Raw genomic sequence first — 18,943 nt, forward strand, 5'->3', positions numbered from 1 at the left:
ATCTAGTCCATCTGCAAATCCTGTTGAGTCTTCCTTCAAAATAACCAGAATCACCATCACGTCCAGCACTACCATCTGGTTTGAGCCAACATTATCTCTTCCCTGGATTAAGGCAGTTGCTTCCCAACTCCTCCTCCTGCTCTGCCTTTGTTCCCTCTGCTGTCTGTTCTCACCTCATTAGCCACCGAGATACCTTCAAGACATAAGTCAGAGCATGCCATTCCTATGCCCCAAACCCTGCAATAATTTCCCTGTTGGCCTTTGCACAAGAACCAGAGTCCTCACAATGGCCTACAAGGCACCCTGAGACTCTCCCCCAACCCTTAGCTCTCTGACTTCTTCTACTCCTCCAGCCATACTGGGCTCCTTGCTGTTCCTCAATATACCAGACATGCTATCACCGGGGCCTACGCTTCCAATGGTAGTCTGCCTGGAATATTCTACTCTGGGTGGCTGACTCCCCCACCTCGTCAACTCCCATTCTCCTCCGTAGGCCTACCCTGACCACCCCTCCCTGCCTGGCTCACCCAATTACTCAGACTCTGATCTACCTTTTCTTTTTTTCCATAGCACTTATCACCTTCTAACATGCTTCATACTTTAATTTTTATTTTTTCTTTTATTTATTGTCTCTCCTTATTCTAGAATGTAAGCTCAAATAGGGCAGAGACTTTTGAGAGTTCCTAAAATAGTGAATGAAAGAGAATATTTTTAATTTTAAAAATAAAAATGGTAACTCTGAAGTAACGTGACTGTTAATATTCTGAGCCTCTGCAAACAATCTCAAAAGAAGATTCCAAAACTACCTGTAGCTTATTAGATTCCTTATAAATTCCTCCCCACCTTTGCAAAAGCTAAGTCTCCTCACTTTATGATTATACCTGATAGCATGAAATGTGGGGAACGAACATGAAAAATGACCAAAATTTAATGAGGATAGTTTTTTGACTGACTTTTTTTTAGTCTTATTACCAAAATCAGAGATAAGCATTTTTTTCAACATTAAGTGCCTAATTGTGTGTGGTTGCATTGTACAGAGCACTGCTAACTCTCCTGTTTCCCCTGCCCCTAGAGTTGAAAGCCTGTATTGAACATTATCTTTTAAAGGAACCCTCTCTTTAATTTAGAGATTGTCCTCTAATATTTTTTTCTTACATTACATTCTTTTCTATGAATGGTTGAATGTAAATCTGTTTAAAATTTTTAACTCAATATGTATCCTGAATCCATAAAAGTTAGTTTTAATATTCTCCAGAAGCCATGTATAAAGGATATTTTTTAAGTGCTAAATTCTAAATATTCTGTTTCATTGTTCTCTTAAGATGCGAAAATGTTGTTTATTTTTAACAGGCTGTTCTGGTGGGAATTTTTTTCCCCACACGTCAACGTTTGGATGTCTATGTGAACAATTCATTGGTCTGCCCCCAGAATACAGTATGGAACTCCCAAAAGAAACACTGTGAACTTAATCGACATGTGTATACAGGTATTTCCTCAGAAAAATACAGCATACCTTGTATATGTATACTTAATTATGCATAACATTCTTTATAATGTTTCATTATAATATTTGTAGTTCCTTAGCCCTTGACAAATACAAGAGAAAATAAATTTTTACCCGTGGTCCACCAAACACTAAAATGTGTTCATTTATAACATGTGTGTCCTGAAAGATCACTCCAGATGGAATTCTTATCTATCTGCACACATGCAGATAAAAGTTTGTGCGTGTGACGGATATTCCTTTGCCTCCTGAGAACATTTACATTCTACACATTTAATTCACTTATTCCTGCGTACAGAAGAGATTTTTTTGCTTAAAATTTTCACCCTATCTCTGCTTTACTTCTGTTTCATAGAGGTCAGAACCTAAGTTCATTGGCAGTCACCAGAAGTATTGCCAAGAAAGCTAGCATAACCTTAGTTGAGCACCATGAGGTAAATATTATGACGTAAACTCTGGATTTAAAGGAAATATATGGAAGAAGCTAACTTACCCATTTACCAGTGTTGCAAGACCAGGATTTATCTCTATTCATTGAATTTTTTTTATTAAACAGGTACTAATAAGGCCAATCCATTCCTTTCCACATGTGCTACTTATCATCATTTTTTAGCTGTGCCCCATAATCTTGGCTAACGATTACATAAATGTGTGCTGTAGATCATAATATAAGCTTGACAGGAGAGTATGAATGGATACCCATATTTGTTACCGTCTGTGAAGCAAGTCCTACTTCTACTAATAATATGAACATCTGATATTTCCAGAGACATTACTATGTGTCAGGCACTGTTCTAAGTGCTTTGTATATAATAACTAACGGTTACTATATCCTAATAACTTTGAGGTAGGCGCAGATGAGTAAACTGAGACACAAGGGGGTGAAGTAGTTTGCCAAGCTTTCTGTCTTAGCTTGGGCCGCCATAACAAAATGCCGTAAACTAGATGGCTTAAAAACAAATTTCTTTTCTCATGGTTCTGGAGGCTGCTAGTACGAGATCAGGGTACCAGTATGGTCTGGTTCCAGTGAGAGCACCCCTCCTGACTTGCAGGTGGCTGCCTTCTCACTGTGTTCTCAGGTGGCAGAGATAGAAAGTGAGGGAGAGAGAGAGAGAGTGCTCTGGTGTCTCTTCTTATAAGGGCATTAATTCATCATGAAGTCCCCTCCCCACCCTCATGACTTCATCTAAACCTAATTATTTCGCCAAGGCCCCCATCTCCAAATACTGTGACATTGGGGGTTATGGCTACAGCACATGAATTTTGGGGGGGCACAGTTCAGTCCAGAGCAGTATCGAAGGTGGTAGGGGCAGAGCAAGGTACCGATCACAGAGAGTCTAGCTCTAGAACCCACGCACTTAGCTATTATGCTACATTGCCTCTTTAGAAGCTAAGAGAGTGTGTTATTTTTACGTACAAATGATTGCACGTATTTACAGCTTAATTTTCATAAATTTTAACTCTTTTTTTTAAAACGGTGCTTTTGGTACAAAGTACTCTATCGTTCAAGTCAAGAAAATAAAAATTATCTCAACAGGCAGAATTTAATACAAGGAACTGGGTACACAAGTCTGCAAAACAATACCACCACTGCCCTTTTAGAATTATTTTTTTCTGAAATAGCATTGCTTTTAGATAAACATTTTTCTTTGATACTTGGAATGGAAAATAATATCCCTGTATTATGAATCTATACATATCTTTTTAGATTACCCAAAATGTTTATTATTATCTATATCTCTGATTCCTTCCATTACTGTGAAGACATGAGAAAGTTAGCTTGGATAAGTGGTGTACGCACCTGTAACAGTAGCTTGAGAGCAGCTTCAATTTATAATACAAAAACACATTTTTCAGATTCACAGAATGTTCAAGCCAAATTGCATCTAGAACTTATACTAGAAGGTATTTCTTAAAATGTAGTAATAATGAAATGGCTTCTTAATGCCATTGCTATGAATATCTATTACATTAATAAGAAATTACCTCTTTTTTCTAAGATTCTAATTTCTTTTTCTTAGTAAGCCTCACCATGAAATGTGGTAAGAAGCTACATGTCACATTCCAGTCTTACTATACTGTCAGACTTTGGGCTCAATATGTGTTTGTGGATTTATTACTTCTTGGACGTTGTTTATACTCTGCCCTGAAATCAGTAATATTTATTCATTACATACATATATATGTATATATAATCTCAATCACTTTTACAAAATTCAGTGCCCTAGTAGAATTTGTTTTGTGTTGACCGTTTTCAGGCTGAAATGTAAACTTCTTTTATTGATGTAAAAGCCTTCTGAGATGTTTTAGTATATACTTCATTTGTATTATATACTTTTGTCCTTAGTAAAAATAGAAGCACTGAATCATCATTTTTCCTTAAGAGATAGCACTGCATAAACTAGATGGCTGTTAAACTTACATTTTTAAATTACCAGATGCCTTTGGTCAAGGCTTTAAAATTCTGAAAATGTAAATAGTGTTACAACATAGGCTCCTGGTTCATAATTAGATTTTATTTCTCATTTGTACGTGTCTATAGCTAATTGTTTTTTAAAATAAATTTCATTTATAATTATTAATGGTATTATTTTTAAAATTGACTTTAATTTTGCATGTCAGTTCTATAAGTGTTTTTGTTTCTAATATGCACATTTTCCTATGAAAGAATGATAATGTTGAACTTTTTCGAAATTTCCTAGATTTAAACAAATATTAAATACTGCATGGTAATTATGATAATGTAAATAAATTTAACTGTGCTATTTTGGCTTTTTTCGTTCCTAGAGCAATTCCTTCCTAACCTGAATTCCACTGTCCTTGGTGAAAACTACTTTGACAGAACGTACCAGATGCTTTACCTTTTGGTTAAAGGAACTATACCTGTTGAAATCCACACCACCTCAGTCATATATGTCTCTTTCCAATTACCTGCTGTAACAGAAGATGACTTTTACAGTTCTCATAATCTGGTTAGAAATCTTGCCTTGTTCCTAAAGATATCAAGTGACAAAATCCGTGTCAGCAAAGTAATACGAGGGGAGAGTCTGCGAAGGAAGAGATCCACGGGACTCACAGTTGAACTGGAGATTGGAGATTCTCCCCCTCAGTTCATAACCAGTGACACTACAGGTATGAAAAGTAGACATTTGAGACAGAGTAATGTAATTCAAAACCACATCCATAAATAACCCTATCAAGGCTTGGTAAACCGGGCCTCAGGAAATCCCACCAACCCCACATCCTGAACCCTATAAGGGCCTAGAGACCCTTCTCCCTGCTCTACTCCCAAACTATTTTTAATTATGAAGGAACTTCAACCTCTGTTTTGTTATTGTAGCAGTTAATTACTTCAAAAGAAGGATTTGACCTAACATAAAAGATCCTAGAGGTGACCTAAGGAAGTGACCTTATAGCTGAGAGATTAAGGGTGAAAGGAGCTGGTCAGTGAAAAGTGGGAGGTGAGAGGCTGGAGGCTGAGGAAGTAGTTGGTGAGTTTGGTACATTTGAAGAACTGGAATGGACCCAATATGTCTGCAGCAAAGGCATCAGGAAGGACAAGCTGCCAGAGACAAGGCTGAGAAGGAGGCAGATGCTAGGTTGTGGGAAACCACAAGAAGTTCTCCCCTTTGTAAGCGAAGAGAAGGACAGTGGATGTTTTCCTAAGGGACATAATAGACGATTCTGAGAGGTCGAGTGGTGGGTTAGATTTCCAGAGTAAAGCCACATATTTATACTAACAAGTGCAAATGTACCAGAATATGTTGTCTTTAATTTCTATGATTGACCTAATCAGCCTTACCAGCCATCACCCCTTTCTCTGTCCCTCACTCCTCATACCCTATTTCCTTTTTTAAAAAATTTATTTATTTATTTATTTTTGGCTGCATTGGGTCTTCGTTGCTGCGCGTGGGCTTTCTCTAGTTGTGACGAGCAGGGGCTACTCTTCGTTGCAGTTTGCGGGCTTCTCATTGAGGTGGCTTTTCTTGTTGCAGAGCACAGGCTCTAGGTGCATGGGCTTCAGTAGTTGTGGCATGTGGGCTCAGTAGTTGTGGCTCACAGGCTCTAGAGCACAGGCTCAGTATTTGTGGTGCACAGGCTTAGTTCCTCCACGGCATGTGGGATCTTCCCAGATCAGGAATCGAACCGGTGTCCCCTGCATTGGCAGGCGGATTCTTAACCACTGCGCCACCTGGGAAGTCCCTCATACCCTATTTTCTAGGTATCAGAGATAAAAATAAGCTCAGCTATCCCATCAGAGGAAATTTTGTTGGCTTAAATTATGATTTCCTTAAGGTGACTCAGTTTGGTTGGGCATTTGGGTAAATGTTCAACCCTTCAGATTTTCTTCCTCTCCATCTGTTCAAGTTGATATCTGAATACCAAGGGGCTTTCCTGACCTCAGGCCCTCTTGTTGCCCTCTTGTCTTCATAGTCTTTGCGACAACATAGGTGGTCTTCTCTGCTCTGTATCAGCCTCTCTTGTGGTGCAACTGAACTTTTCTGGCCTCTTGACATGGAATTGCATCCCCAGCTGCTAATTCCCAACTGTACCGTTGTCTCTAGTGGTCAAGCACAAGTACTCTCACCTAGGCATACCCCTCTCCAAGAAGACGAGATCTGGGTCTCTGTCAGAGGAATATTACCATCCAGCTAATGAAGCTTAAGATAAAAGACCCTTTACTTGTACAAGTCCTGAGAGGGGCTTTAACTTTCAAGGCCCTGGGAGAAGGGTCCACTTAATAATGTGGTCAAATAATTGACTATTACTATAAAAGTTGCACAAATAAGACTTGTTCATAAAGAGAGCCTCCACACTGTATAAATTTCAGACTCAGAAAATCCTGATCTACCCTATTCCTGTCCAGCATCTTTTTCATTAAACTCCCAGGCTCTCTTATGTGTAAACTTAGGTACTGGGTGAAGTTCTCATCTTCTGCCACTGGGGGTCATCACTCATTTCTCCAGGAGGTTTGCTTCTGAGCTTTAACCCCATGCATCTGCCACATTGCTGTTCTGGAATTCTACCAGTTAGGCAGGCAGTAGGTTCTTCCCTTGTGGCGATAAACCTGTGAAAAGTCTTGCGTGAATGGAATGAGGTGCTCATCAACTCTCTTTGTTGAAGGAAACAGGAAGCATAGGCTTGTGCTGCAACCAGATCTTACAGTGATGTTCCCTGCCCAGTCACAGGTTACTTTCCTTCGTCAAACTTGTATTTCCTTGTAGCTACAGAATCAGGGCTTTGGGCTCAACATAGTCTGTTAATTTAGTCTATGAGTTGTAGCAGGTCCATGCCATATATATAGATTGCTCACTGACCCTTAGAAATCCCTGGTAAACTCTTACTCAAACATAGTTTTGGAAGTTTTAGCCACAGCAATCAGAGAAGAAAAAGAAATAAAAAGAATACAAATCGGAAAAGAAGAAGTAAAGCTGTCACTGTTTGCAGATGACATGATACTATACATAGAGAATCCTAAAGATGCTACCAGAAAAATACTAGAGCTAATCAATGAATTTGGTAAAGTAGGATACAAAATTAATGCACAGAAATCTCTGGCATTCTTATACACTAATGATGAAAAATCTGAAAGTGAAATTAAGAAAATACTCCCATTTACAATTGCAACAAAAAGAATAAAATATCTAGGAATAAACCTACCTAAGGAGACAAAAGAACTGTATGCAGAAAATTATAAGACTCTGATGAAAGAAATTAAAGATGATATAAATAGATGGAGAGATATAGCATGTTCTTGGATTGGAAGAATCAACATTGTGAAGATGACTCTACTACCCAAAGCAATCTACAGATTCAATGCAATCCCTATCAAACTACCATTGGCATTTTTCACAGAACTAGAACAAAAAATTTCACAATTTGTATGGAAACACAAAAGACCCTAAATAGCCAAAGCAATCTTTTTTTTTTTTGCGGTACGCGGGCCTCTCACTGTTGTGGCCTCTCCCGTTGCGGAGCACAGGCTCCGGACGCACAGGCTCAGTGGCCATAGCTCACGGGCCCAGCCGCTCCGCGGCATGTGGAATCTTCCTGGACCGGGCCACGAACCCGTGTCCCCTGCATCGGCAGGTGGACTCTCAAGCACTGCGCCACCAGGGAAGCCCCCAAAGCAATCTTGAGAACGAAAAATGGAGCTGGAGGAGTCAGGCTCCCTGACTTCAGACTATACTACAAAGCTACAGTAATCAAGACAGTATGGTACTGGCACAAAAACAGAAATATAGATCAATGGAACAAGATAGAAAGCCCAGAGATAAACCCACGCACATATGGTCACCTTATCTTTGATAAAGGAGGCAGGAATGTACAGTGGAGAAAGGACAGCCTTTTCAATAAGTGGTGCTGGGAAAACTGGACAGGTACATGTAAAAGTATGAAATTAGAACACTCCCTATCACCATACACAAAAATAAACTCAAAATGGATTAAAAACCTGAATATAAGGCCAGACACTATCAAACTCTTAGAGGAAAACGTAGGCAGAACACTCTATGACATAAATCACAGCAAGATCCTTTTTGACCCACATCCTAGAGAAATGGAAATAAAAACAAAAGTAAACAAATGGGACCTAATGAAACTTCAAAGTTTTTGCACAGCGAAGGAAACCATAAACAAGACCAAAAGACAACCCTCAGTATGAGAGAAAATATTTGCAAATGAAGGAACTGACAAAAGATTAATCTCCAAAATTTACAAGCAGCTCATGCAGCTTAATAACAAAAAAACAAACAACCCAATCCAAAAATGGGCAGAAGACCTAAATAGACATTTCTCCAAAGAAGATATACAGATTGCCAACAAACACATGAAAGAATGCTCAACATCATTAATCATTAGAGAAATGCAAATCAAAACTACAATGAGATATCATCTCACACCAGTCAGAATGGACATCATCAAAAAATCTAGAAACAATAAATGCTGGAGAGGGTGTGGAGAAAAGGGAACACTCTTGCACTGTTGGTGGGAATGTAAATTGATACAGCCACTATGGAGAACAGTATGGAGGTTCCTTAAAAACCTACAAATAGAACAACCATACGACCCAGCAATCCCACTACTGGGCATATACCCTGAGAAAACCATAATTCAAAGAGTCATGTACCAAAATGTTCATTGCAGCTCTATTTACAATAGCCAGGACATGGAAGCAACCTAAGTGTCCATCAACAGATGAATGGATAAAGAAGTTGTGGCACATATATACAATGGAATATTACTCAGCCATAAAAAGAAGTGAAAGTGAGTTATTTGTAGTGAGGTGGATGGACCTAGAATCTGTCATACAGAGTGAAGTTAAGTCAGAAAGAGAAAAACAAATACCGTATGCTAACACATATATATGGAATCTAAGAAAAAAAAAAAGGTCATGAAGAACCTAGGGGCAAGACGGGAATGAAGACACAGACCTACTAGAGCATGGACTTGAGGATATGGGGAGGGGGAAGGGTAAGCTGTGACAAAGTGAGAGAGTGGCATGGACATATATACACTACCAAACGTAAAATAGATAGCTAGTGGGAAGCAGCCGCATGGTACAGGGATATCGGCTCGGTGCTTTGTGACCGCCTGGAGGGGTGGGATAGGGAGGGTGTGAGGGAGGGAGACGCAAGAGGGAAGAGATATGGAAACATATGTATATGTGTAACTGATTCACTTTGTTATAAAGCAGAAACTAACACACCATTGTAAAGCAATTATACCCCAATAAAGATGTTAAAAAAAAAAAAAAAAAGAAATCCCTGGTAAGCCCTTACATGTATTGGAGTCCAGTATTTACCACACTAGCCACTCAGATGTCCAAAGAAACTGTGATTTATTTCCTATATGTGATCTAAACTGCTTCACACACAACTTCTCCCACTCTCTACTCCCTTAAAGCAGTTTTTTCTTGTTAGATTTGTCCAGATATAGGCATAATACAGTCTAAGAACATGGAAATAGGGGCAGGAGGAAGGACAGATCAATGGCCTGTTTCCCAGACTTAGATTGAGGTAGGGTTTGAGGTCTTGAGGAGAGACCTACAACCTGGCAAGGGGTGACATCACAGCAAAGTATTGGGAAGTGGCAAGAAAGATGTGCATGTATTCATAGTAATACTCCTAACTCCCCACAGCCTTCACATGGTGTCAGGAGATCCAGAAGTTCCCAGATGTCCTAGAAAGCAGTTACTTAAGTACTGAGGGGACCTCTGGTTAAAGAGTCATGTCAGGAATAAGAGCTCTTCAAGTTAAGGTCTTTGGTTTCTAGAAGGCAGTTGGCAGAAATGGATGCCTTCACACATCCAATGGTCAGAGAGAACCTGTTAGTGCAGCCTGGTCAGACTGGCCACCCTGCACCGAAAACCAGTGAGGAGAGGTGGCAGTAGTAGTGTATGGACGTGAAGCTCCTTTGTACTGCTGCTACGTGAGCCCTCCTACCTGGGAAGCCATCTTGCAGGAGGAGAGTGTGTGGAGGGAGTGGCGGGGGGAGCCCGCTAGACTGCCATTTACCCCAAAGAGTCTGAATCAACCGAAGAGACCTTTCCAAGGGACAGGGACTGAAATTCCCCAAGGGTGTGATTTTCAAAGTGTCACGTGAAACCTGCTGCCCAAGAGCGTTGCCTCCTTCTTCCCGAGCGCACTAAGCTTCAGGGCTTAGCCTTCATGGAAGAAACTCAATGATTGAAGTCTGTAAGGCATGACTCTGGATGTAGAAGGTGCTAGAATCGTAGGAACAGTACACCAAAACATCCTGGCTGCGGTTTCTTAAACGATCACTCTGACTACACTGTATGGAACGGAGTGCAAGAGGGAGAGAATGGATACAAGAAAGCCAGTTTAAAAGCTGTTTTAGTATCTCTGCTGCTGATGGGTTAACTAGGATTTGCGCAGTGGAGGCAGATTTAGAAATTGAGAACTGATTAAATGGTGTGCAAGAGAGGTGAAGTAGAAGAAGGGTTCAAGCAAGAGTTCCAGGCTTCTGACAAAAGGAGTACAGCGTGTAGAGGTGTCCCTTCATAACATAAGGAGTGTTAGGGGGGCAGTAGGTTTAAGAGGAACTGCCAAGCTAGAAAAAGGGAACAGAAACTACCTACCATGTTAGAATTAACCTTGAAAATTGTCAATGTCCAGAGCAAATAACAATTTTTTGTTAGTAATTTAATGCTAACGTTAGCAACTGATTAAGTCATACTATAAATTCGATGATGTTAATTATCTTTCCATTCCACAATTAACATTCTATTTTTAAAAAGTGATATGCGATGATAGACATACATGATAGTACTTCACTTCTAAACAAAAGATGACATAGGAAAGTAGTTTTCTCAGCATGCTCTCACTCATTTTTCTTGAATTTATTTTATCTACCTTTGTTTTTTCTTTAATTCCAGCTTAAGAAACATATTCTACTGAGTTTTTTATTTTCCTGACCTCCTTAGTATGACTTAGGCATGTTTAGCTCATGTACAGTTAGAGACCTGTAAAATTCTATAATTTGGATGGAGCAAGCAGCACAAACAAAAACGAAAGTGAGATATTCTCACATGCTCCCACTATTCCATATTCTTATAATCCTCATGTCATAACACTGTTTCCTCATAGGTCACATGCTGTTATCTGAACTCCAAGAAACTGCTGCTTCTCTTGGACAAGCTGTAATTTTAGGAAAAACCAGTAGTATCCTTGGATTTAATATCTCTTCCATGTCTATTACCAGTCCTATCCCCAGCCCAAGTGATTCTGGCTGGATTAAGGTAAGAAAATGTGACTAGAAAAATGCATTTTAGCTATTTAAAACGTTGCTTATTTCTTATTTTAACTATTTTTCTATTTCAATACAATAATTTAGAGGACATGTCTTTCTAATTTATTGTTGATTTTTTTTTTACAGTATTACTAAAATGATAAAGTAGTTGAAAAAGGAGCATATCTTCTAAAAATTATGTATTGGTATAAAATGTGCTTTGCTTTGACTATTTACAACAATGCTTCATAAATTTGCTCTAGAGGAAATATTATAATAATATTGACTTAATGTATTAAACATACTTTTAAATAAACAATGATATAACATTTAGCCTGGCTAAGATGAGTTTGCTACTGAATGTAGTTTATCATGTGAAAACCACTTCATCACTCATGACCATTTACAGGTGGCTGCCCAACCGGTTGAAAGGTTTGCATTTCCTGTTCATCATGTGGCCTTTTTGTCCTCGCTGTCAGTGATCACTCAGCCGGTGGCAACACAGCTGGGACAGCCATTTTCTCAGCAACCTTCCGTAAAGGCAGTAGATTCTGATGTAAGTTATAACTCAAAGATTTATTTAAGTGGAAGAATTAAGCTATAAATTCTGGAGGGTGAACCGACTTCACTAATCCTGGTAGACTGGCAACCTAAGGATTGCACTGCGTTTTCAAACTTGGACTAATATCTATGACTATCACCTTTTACTGTTTTAAAAATGTTTCTTTTCAGTGAACTTGCTCCACTGCCCAAACTCTTTGTGCAGGAAAAGGAGCTTCTATAGATCTAAAATTTGAAATGAGGCATTAAAAAAAATAAAGTTCCAAATATCTTTCTTAAAAAAAGCATGGGAACAGGACAATTGTTATAATTCTCTACTATTGTTTTCTTTAGGGTAATTGTGTATCAGTTGGGATTACTTCACTGACTTTGAAGGCCGTACTAAAGGACTCCAGTAATAACCAAATCAGTGGTCTTAGTGGAAACACAACAATTCCATTTAGCAGCTGTTGGGCCAACTACACAGATCTTACTCTTCTTAGAACAGGCGAGTATACTATTTTGGTTCCTCACATATATACCCAACTTTGGGACAATTATAATTTGCTTTTAATGAGCAAAGCAGTCTATACTACACTGGTCAATAAATTATAGAAATCAAAATGTCTGGCTTACAAAAATACATTTAATATGCAAAACAAAGTGAAAAATAAAATAAGCAATTAAGGGAATTAAAACAGGTAACTTGGGCTTCCCTGGTGGTGCAATGATTAAGAATCTGCCTGCCAATACAGGGGACACGGGTTCGAGCCCTGGTCTGGGAAGATCCCACATGCCGCGGAGCAGCTAAACCCGTGTGCCACAGCTACTGAGCCTGTGCTCTAGAGCCCGCGAGCCACAACTACTGAGCCTGTGTGCCACAACTACTGAAGCCCGCGTGCCTAGAGCCCGTGCTCTGCAACAAGAGAAGCCACCATAATGAGAAGCCCACACACCACAACAAAGAGTAGCCCCTGCTCGCTGCAACTAGAGAAAGCCCGTGCGCAGCAACAAAGACCCACCACGGCCAAAGATAAATAAATAAAATAAAATAAACAGGTTAACTTGAGGATGTACATCAAAATTATATCATGATTCGTATTTTCTTCTTTATCCACGTGTGTACTTTTCTAAATTTTCTCACTATGTGTGTATTACATTTATAATAAGAAAACTTATATAGATTTTTCAAATTCAAGAAAAGAAAGGATAATATAGTGTCATATAATTTTAATGGCCCATGCAGGAGTTCAGAGTTGGGCTGGAAGGTGGGTTCTAGTCTTTCTGAAAGCCAATGCAAAGGAGAAAACATGAGCATTACCATGATTCACAGTCCTCTGCAGATAGACCAGTTGCTGTGGAGAATCACAACTTGCTCTGAGGTCAGAGCAGATGTCTCCTATGAGTTCTCATGAAGTATACTCGTGATATCGCCAACACGTAAATACGTGATATCTTCAACAGTAAATACAGTCATAACTTCCACAGTGAGGTTTCTTATATTATCTTCATGTGGATTGATGGCATAACTCCAACTGGTAAAAGCCTTTCTACCAAGGCAAAAATATGTCCACAAAACAGGTCTCTACTGATGATAGATTATTCAGTATCGAAAAGAATGAAATACACCGTGAGAGAAAACAGCCTTATGATGATGCTTACCCATGGAAGGCAGAAAAAGCAGGTCATCAAGGACAACACAGAGCCACTGGATCAACCTCCTCTGAAGTTCAAACAGTCCCCAGATTTAACAAATTTGACCTCATCATTAAATAGCTACAAACTGAAAAAAAAAGAGAAGAATGAAATAGACTCCTTGTACTGGAGACAGGCCTCCATTAATCTGTTTACCTCAACCTTTATAGGCCCTAACTCCTGCAAAAGTTTTATGGTGGTCCTCACTCTTCTAACCACTGTTATTTCAAACACACACACACTAAAGGTCAGAATAAAAGCCAAAGTAAAGAGTAAGAGAAGTTAAAGAATATCTAACAATAATCTGGGGGTTTTTTTTCCATAAGAACTAAATATCAAAAGCCAAAATCATTCCAAAAGAATTTTTTTCTTATTTGTTGTTTCCTCGTGCTTTGATGATGCCCTACACCAGAAAAGTTTGATCTGCCTACTGGGCAACAATATCTCAACCTAGAGTTTGATGGGAATCCAGTGGCAATGAGTTCAACATTGTGCTCTGGGACAAGTACCTGAAGTGTCCAGTAAGCCTGGTGACTAAGGACAGAGCCTAATTCGTTAACAGTCAGCCTAAATGGCGGTAGGACTGGGAGCCTTTTATGGGAAATGAGGAACTTGACAAGAACCCTGCCTGAGAGAAGGTTACCCACCTCCCCAGGAAGGTGGACTCAAGAGGTGCGCAGTGACAAAGACCCAACCTGAGGATCAAGGTCTCCAAACTACCACTTCCAAAGGCAATGTTCCACAGTAACGAGGGTCACTGGAGTGCTGAAGCAGTAATGTAGGTTTTGACGTTTTTATGATAACAAAATAGTGCTCTCCTTTTATCCAGTATATTTTCTTTAAGAGTTCAAAGCTTCCCTTGGAGTGTCTATCTTATTTGCTATGGAGAACAGTCATTGTTTCTAATTCCCTTCCTTCCTTCCTGCCTTCCTTCCTTCCTTCCTTCCTTCCTTATTTCTTGCTTTCTGTCTTGCTTTTTTTCCATCAAGTGTAGGGTTTCAGTTCTCTGGTTGTGTATAGTAAGGAAGGTCAAATATAGTCATCTCTTTATTATTTTTAAATCAATTAGCCGGTTTTTAGATTAACTGTAAAACTGCAGTAACAACAAAGCAAATGAATAAAGCGTCTTGTAACACTTTCTAGTAGGTATCCCACTTAATTACTGCACTGTGGGAAATCCCCTTGCAGATTAGGTGAGCCTGACCGTGTGGTACCACACCCTCTTCTACTTATAGCTCCATACAGAGCAAGGCAGGGGCCACTGGGTAGAGAAGGCATGGGTCTCACACAGAAAATAAAAATGTGAGAATTAGGTAAGAAAAAAGTGCAAGAAGAAAATAAACAGCTGAGACTGCATCTTTTGAGCAATCTGGATTCAAATAATATTACTAAAGGATAATAACATTGGGGACACGTTTATTTAGCGACCTATGTGATACACAGCGCTTGTTTCAGTTTCTAATGCTACTTAACAAACCAGCCCTAAATCTGATGGCTCAAAACAACAACGATTTCATTTGCTCACAATACCGAGGGTCAGGAATTTGGGATGGTTCACCTCTGTTGGATGATGTCTGGGCCTTCAGCTGGGATGGCTTGATTGGAGTCATGTCACTGAGGTTTTGATCTTGGATTTTGGCCGAGTTCTTCACTTCTCCTCCATGGAACGGCCTCTCCACTAGCCTACCTTGACATTCCTCACAATACTGCAGGAGAAAAAAACATAAAAACAAAGCAAAAATATCTAAATTCTTCACACATCAAAATCCTTAAGAAAATATATACCTGCCACAAAAATTCAGTTTTTTCAAACTGAAAAAAAGGAAAGACTTAAAAACACCATTGTCATGAATTGTAACAGTGGCAGAATATTCTACGGAACAAGGTCTATCCACCTTGAAAGTTACAGAACGCATTCCTATAGAAAGCACAATGTGGTCAATACATTCTCTCCTGAAAAAGAAAAGACGAATGAAAACAAATTATTTTTTTTTAAGATAATAGAAAAAAAACAGAAGAATGAAAACTTTGCAATTATGCCAAGTATTGCACCTTCTGCTCTGTATTGGTAACTACTTTTTTTTTTTTTGGCAGTTCATTTTATTTTTTTTTTTTTTTTTTACATCTTTATTGGAGTATAATTGTTTTACAATGTTGTGTTAGTTTCTGCTGTATAACAAACTGAATCAGCTACATGTATATATATATTCCCTCCCTCCCTATCCCACCCCTCTAGTTGGTCACAAAGCACGGAGCTGATCTCCCTGTGCTCTGCGGCTGCTTCCCACTAGCTATCTATTTTACAGTAACCACTATTAATGATAGCAGTAGTCCAAGAAGAAATTACGTCATGGAAAAATATATTGGTTAACTGATATTCAAAACTATGGGAAGATTTAACATATGGATTAAGAAATATTTAGATGAGTGTTTCACACTCTAAATATATCTAGCATGTGTTTCCTCAAGCTTGTCTACCTTGGGTAAAAGGAAAGGGATCACTATCTTGCAACACGAAAATAGCATCTGACTTAAAGCAAATGTGGAAAACAGTTAAAAATTGCTGAGTCTAAGTCGAGGGCATATGGGTGTTTGTGGTACCATGCTTTCAACTCTTACGTTTGAAGTTTTTCAAAATAAAAAGTTCGGTAACCATCCCCACCTACCCCAACTGAGGCTGCAGCTTCTTCACTCCTCAGTCAAGTGTATGGGGATCAGACAGAGGTTCAGCACCCTCACCTCCCTTCCGTACTGTCCTTCATTTCAAACAATCTCTGGGCACTAGGAAAGAACCCCTAAGAAGTAGGTACTGATGCTGCAGAGTCCTCATGCCCATAGTTGTTGGGCAGATAGAACTCTTCTGACTCTGAGACCCTCTCTACACTTGTTTATACTTTAATTTATTTGACTCAGTTTCCAAAAATACTTCGTTAAGGGTTACACAGTATTTGTAAGTCAATGAAAACCCAACTGGAATTGTTACGAAAACAAATAATAAAAGGAAGTCAGACACTGTGATGATTTTTTTTTTTGCCCTAGGAAAAAATTTTAAGATTGAATTTATCCTGGATGACGTCGTTCAGGTGGAGTCCAGGACTTTCAGCCTAGCCGCGCAGTCTGTCTCTAGCAGTGGCAGTAGCGGCAGCGGCGGTGGCAGTAGCGGCAGTAGCAGCAGCAACAGCAAAGTGTCTACTGTGGGCACAGCTGCCCAGATAGTGACTACAGTAGTTAGCTGTCTGGTGGGAAGAGTGTTACTCTTGGAAATATTTACGACTGCAGTTTTGATTTTGAACTGAATTCTCGGTAAGCACAGTTCACTTTTTCTATGTTTGTCTCCACATACTGAGGTACCAGAAAATGTTTACTAAATAAAGACTGAGTGCAGCATAGCACCACAGACAGAAAGACACGATCTCAGCCATGGAGAAAGTTAGAGCTTCAATGGTAGAGACAAGACCACCCTATGGAAATGTTATTCACACTGTAGGATGGCGTATAAGAGTGTGGGGGAATGAGAAATGCAGGTTACATCGGACTCTTTCAGTTGCAAAGGGCAGAAGCTCAGCTCCAATTGGTAGCTCCAAACTCAGCAATAAAGTGAACTCACTTAATTGAGAAGTCCAGAAGTAGTCTGATTTCTGCCACAGTGAGAACCAAGGGCTCAAATGACATCATCTAGAACCTGTGTCTCTCCGTCTCTCAACTCCATTCTTCTTGGTGGCAGATTCACTCCCAGGCAGACTCTTCATCAGGCGCCCCAACCCTCATGGTACAGGTACCACCAGCATCTTCATGTTTACAGTCTACTGGCCCAACAGCTAATCCAGAAAGAGCAAACCTCTTTCCCAGCACTTCCAGCAAAAGTCCCAAAGCTATGTCATTGACCTGGCTTGGGCCACATACCCATTCCTGAACCATTCGCTGTGGCCACGAGTTGCCGTGAATTTGAGATGGGGTAATAATTTAGAAGAATACTGAAGTATTTCAGTAGTAGAAGCCAAGACTAGATTTTAAATTTAAAAATAAAGAAGGTCAGGATGAAAGGAAACAATAAGGCTGGTTCTGGGAGTAGCAGAACAACTGGAGGCTGGGGCTTCAGGAAGAAATAATCCGTTCTTCCCTCCTCATGGTAGAAACTAATTAGAAACCAGCTGTCAAGGGAAAAGGACGGTTTGAAGAGACCCAGCCGTGGCCTCTTAAAGCTAATATAACAGGGTGGGTTTGGAGCTGAGGGACAAAAGGTAAAGACCAACACACAGTTACTGTATTTTAATGCCTGTTTTCCTGTCTCCAGAATTCTAATAAAAGTAAAACTTGTTGTCTATTTTATAATAGCGTGATAGGTATTGCTTAAGTTCATTTGGTTCTTCCCAGAAGCATTAAAATATAAGGTATAAGTACTCATTATATATTTGTTCATTTTGTGTTTCCTCATTAAATGCATTTTTTTCCTAATTATCTTCACTGACTTTCTTCCTACTCGTTCTTGACAACTTCGGGATTTTACAAAATTCAGAAAATTCTATTTTCAAGTCATCAGTAAATGATATTCTTCTTGGTGTTTTTTAGGACATTTTTTCCAGATAAAAAGTTAATCAACAGCTTCCCCTTTGCTACTAAATAATCTATCATTCTTCAGTTAAGACATAAGAAGACTTAAACACTATTGTCTTAGTCCCTTCAGGTTGCTATAACAAAATACCAAAGACCGAGTGGCTTAAAAACAACAGCGATTTATTTCTCACAGTTCTGGAGGCTGAAGTCTGAGGTCAGGGTGCCAGCATGGTCAAATGAGGCCCCTCTTCTGGGTTGCAGACTTGTCACTGTATCTTTACATGGTGCAAGGCGGGGGCTCTGTGGGGTTGCTTATAAAAATACTAATCCCACTCATGAGGGCTCTACCCTCAAGACCTAAGCACCTGTCAGAGGCTCTACCTCCGAATACCATCACATTGGACATTAGGCTTTAAAACATATGAATTTGGGGGTGGGGCATGTTCAAATCATAGCCCATTGATGAAATGAAATTATGGGTTTTTTATAACTTTGCGTTCTGAATTAACAGTATTTTACTTTTAAGAGAGTTATGAAATTACACTAAATAAAATGACAAAACTTGAATGTGAAAAATACAATATATAAGCACCACTATTCTCTCTCCATGGTTCCACACAAAAGCACATTAAATTGGTAAACTCTGAAATACTAAGTTTTGCCTTATTAACCATACCATGAAATATTAGAAAAAGTTAAAATTAATAAAACATACTTTAAAATCACACTATATTTTCTTAAAAATATTTGTATTGTTTTCGCTTTTCAGGAAGCGACTGAAGTGCTATTCTGAAGAACAGGTTGAAAACACAAATACAAGAACTGCTTATTTAAGAGGTATTTTGTTGCACAATAAAAAGTCTGTAGCATTTTCAAGAAAATATACTAAAAATATTTTTG

At 39.2% G+C, this 18,943-nt stretch overlaps 1 protein-coding gene across 1 annotated transcript in view; it reads left to right on the forward strand.

The window, feature by feature from the left end:
* Nucleotides 1-18,943, forward strand: part of PKHD1L1 (PKHD1 like 1) — a 154,434-nt gene extending 135,491 nt beyond the window's left edge. Inside the window, exons 72-78 of the mRNA XM_060127562.1 lie at nt 1,351-1,486; nt 4,292-4,636; nt 11,113-11,264; nt 11,664-11,810; nt 12,149-12,302; nt 16,529-16,792; nt 18,813-18,943. Coding sequence (XP_059983545.1) covers nt 1,351-1,486; nt 4,292-4,636; nt 11,113-11,264; nt 11,664-11,810; nt 12,149-12,302; nt 16,529-16,785 — 1,191 coding nt within the window. The 3' untranslated portion in view covers nt 16,786-16,792; nt 18,813-18,943. The remainder of the gene's footprint in view (nt 1-1,350; nt 1,487-4,291; nt 4,637-11,112; nt 11,265-11,663; nt 11,811-12,148; nt 12,303-16,528; nt 16,793-18,812) is intronic.

The sequence above is a fragment of the Lagenorhynchus albirostris genome, chromosome 17 (genome assembly GCF_949774975.1).
Source record: "Lagenorhynchus albirostris chromosome 17, mLagAlb1.1, whole genome shotgun sequence".
Classification (NCBI taxonomy): Eukaryota; Metazoa; Chordata; class Mammalia; order Artiodactyla; family Delphinidae; genus Lagenorhynchus; species Lagenorhynchus albirostris.